The 3,004-nt window shown below is 36.4% G+C and overlaps 1 protein-coding gene across 1 annotated transcript in view; it reads left to right on the top strand.

Annotated features, from left to right (window-relative positions):
• The window catches only part of rabgap1l (RAB GTPase activating protein 1-like), a 146,473-nt gene that overhangs the window by 34,558 nt on the left and 108,911 nt on the right, over positions 1–3,004 (top strand). Inside the window, exon 11 of the mRNA XM_015387869.1 lies at positions 1,086–1,215. Within this exon, the coding sequence (XP_015243355.1) occupies positions 1,086–1,215 (130 nt within the window). The remainder of the gene's footprint in view (positions 1–1,085; positions 1,216–3,004) is intronic.

Below are 3,004 nucleotides of genomic sequence, written 5' to 3'. Positions count from 1 at the left end.
GATATTCACTTTTAAGGCCGATACAGGCCGATACCGATAGGGGGCCGATTATATCGTGCATCCCTACTTATTTTTGTTCACATATGTTTTGCTTTATATTGGTCTAAATAACATACGGTATGTGGTTCAGCACTCTCTTGAGGAGGCCATAGCAAACCGAAGCAGATTATTTCCTCATGCCTCTACAGATTATTTTTCCAGAAATAGGCCGGGCTGGATATCCTCGGCTATTTTGAGTTCTCAGCTCCGACTTGAGTTAGTCATTAGATGCCATGAGAGTGGGCAGATCAATGCAGCCCATTGATCCATTTTTCTTTCTAGGTGGAGGAGATGGGCCCCAGCACCAAAATAATTGAATAGACTAGAAATAAACATCAGCTGCCTGTGACACAGAAGGTCAAGTCTGATGGTATCTTTGCTCCCTTGCACATTTCTCTATTGTCTTTAAGACGTATTTAAGAACCCTGTAGGAGCAAGATGATCTATTTTGAGAGAAGAACATGTTGTGTAAGATTCTTCGTATGATGGCAACTTAATAATTAAACCTAGCCGATTTAGTGTTAGGTGTAATTTCTTTTTCCCCCTTTACTTTTGGTATACATTTATTTAAAGACCAGCCCATAAAACAAATACACTTAAACAAATTCATGAGGCTTAGTTTATTTCCAGCTGATGGTTTTGGTTTTTGCTGTTAAGCATCTTCATGTCCTCCATCCTCTCCATATTGCCCTATAATCTTAACCATCTTGCTTTTACATTTTTTAAAACATACAATTATTTTCTGATGTTGTTTTTGTTTTTTTTATTTTTCCCCAAATGTTTTTTCTCTTTTTTTTTTGTGTCCCCCAGTAGGAATACGATATTTTTTCCTGAGTAAGATCATTGCATTAAGATATAATTTATTTTCAAGCTTTTCAAACGCCTATAAAACTGTTGGACTCCTTCAGTTGTTTGTTAGCTTTTAGACTTATTCCAGGAGTCTTTTTAAAGTCTTTAACTTAAAATTTTAAATAACTTCAGCCATTCTTTGTCAAAAAAGGTTAATTGACGATTAAGAATCTGTGATTTTCTGTTTGTCTGTACAGCAGGCCCCTGACAGAGTGAGTCAGAGTGATGCTGTGTATGAAGTGGTGAGCCTTCAGAGGGAGGCAGAGAGAAAAAGCGAGGAAAGAGAGCGGGTCACCTCCCAAAATGAGGAAGAAGATGTCGATGAAGGTATGCTCTTTTGAAATAATAAGGGAATATCAATATAAAGGCAATATAAATAAGGGAATTTTCCTTATTTTCTGTTGTTTTTTTTTGGGTTTTTATCCTCGGTGGCACAAAGTCATCCTTTTAAATAAACAGGCATTGCTTCACAATAATGTGTCCTTCATAGTGAGATTGAAAATTGCGTGCACATAGCAGCACTCTTTCAACAAAACTGTTGTCCTTCAGTGAGGAGGAGAAAGAATGGTTACATTCTGAGGCACAACAAAAGAAAAGTGATTCACCAAGATGTTGTAGAGTCAAAGTTTCATTTATTTTTTTCTTTTAGTTGTATATCATTTTGCAAGTTTTAGATCTCTATAGAGGGTTACAAGCACCTTCAATCTCTGTCCTCCTGCAGCAAAGGCTTTGGCTCAAACCCTTGTGTACACTTCACTGACAGAGATTCATCAACAGTAAAGCTAAACTCTGTTGGGCAAGTAAACAGTGGTGATGAAGCGTGCGTATGCATTCATGCTTCTGACATTGTTGATGCCGGCTGTGGATGTGTTGCTTTGTCCACAGCAGTGAGCTGCAGGCCCAGTCTCTGGGGTGGGGGGAGTGGGGGTAAAGAAAGGATAGATGTTTGTGTTAATATGCACGCTTGTGAACGTGTGCATGTGTCGAGCGGAGCCCGGCTCAATCCTGTTAAGGCCTGCAACACTGCAGTGTCGACAACATCAAAGGGCCTTCGTTTTGTACGCTGCTGTTTGGACGGAGTAAACAGGCTCCTTCAGTCAAGGACACCACAGCCATTTGTTAATGTTGCTGTTGAATTTCAGTGATATTATAGAATCGAAAGCCTTATTGCTATTTTTTTCCCTTCTACATTTAAGTAAAGCCCCAAATCATTTATATTTATCTTTAAATTTGACTGAAAGTAAGAATATATTTTTGAGAGAAGCAGCCAGAGTCCTAAATTTAATCTTTTATGGGAATTTGTGCTGCAGAAACATGCAAAAAGCAATTGTAATCAGCATTTATTGGCTTTAATGCCAAAACATGTTTCAATTTATTTCAGATTTTTATTTAAATGTAGATATAAATTTTGTTAAAAAAATGTAGATAAAAAAATGAATATTTTCTTTTTTACAAATTATACACCTAATAGGATCAGATTAATTCTCAATCAGAAATAACCATCTTGGTTCAAAAGGAAATAATCTTCTAACTAAATCTGCCACAGATATGAACAATTATGGGCTATAATTTCTAGATCCATACGTACTCTGCAAACATGTAAAAACACATATTAAGCAAACCACACACACAAAAAAAATGTATTTGACTTCATGTGGGCTCGTTGGTTAAACCGGGAAAATCCACTACAGGGAGCTTTACCAGCACAATTTTTTTCATCCTTATGAATTGACGTTAATACTTAAAGGGAGCCAACGTTAGCACGCCTTGCTTTCATCACTATCTCTTTTAGACCAATCAGGGACTCACCTGTTGGTAGGTTTTGCTGCTTGAGAATTTACCTGTTGTGTAAAATCTTAAAACTATAGTTGAAAAGAGGTCTGATTGAGCTCTAATTTATTTATTTTTGTTCTAAAAATGATGAAACATGAATTTAAAGACAATTTCAGAGGGGCTGCCATTAGAGCTGAAACAATTAATCATGATTAATTGATTATTGAAATAAACGTCAACTAATTTAGTAATTGATTATATGTCATTAAGTGGAGTATAGAGACTGTGAAATATGCTTTTAGCTGACAGAACAACCCACTTAAAGCATTTATTATACCAACAT

Source organism: Cyprinodon variegatus, unplaced genomic scaffold (genome assembly GCF_000732505.1).
Source record: "Cyprinodon variegatus isolate N-32 unplaced genomic scaffold, C_variegatus-1.0 Scaffold405, whole genome shotgun sequence".
NCBI lineage: Eukaryota > Metazoa > Chordata > Actinopteri > Cyprinodontiformes > Cyprinodontidae > Cyprinodon > Cyprinodon variegatus.
This window is presented reverse-complemented; position numbering and strand designations above follow the sequence as displayed.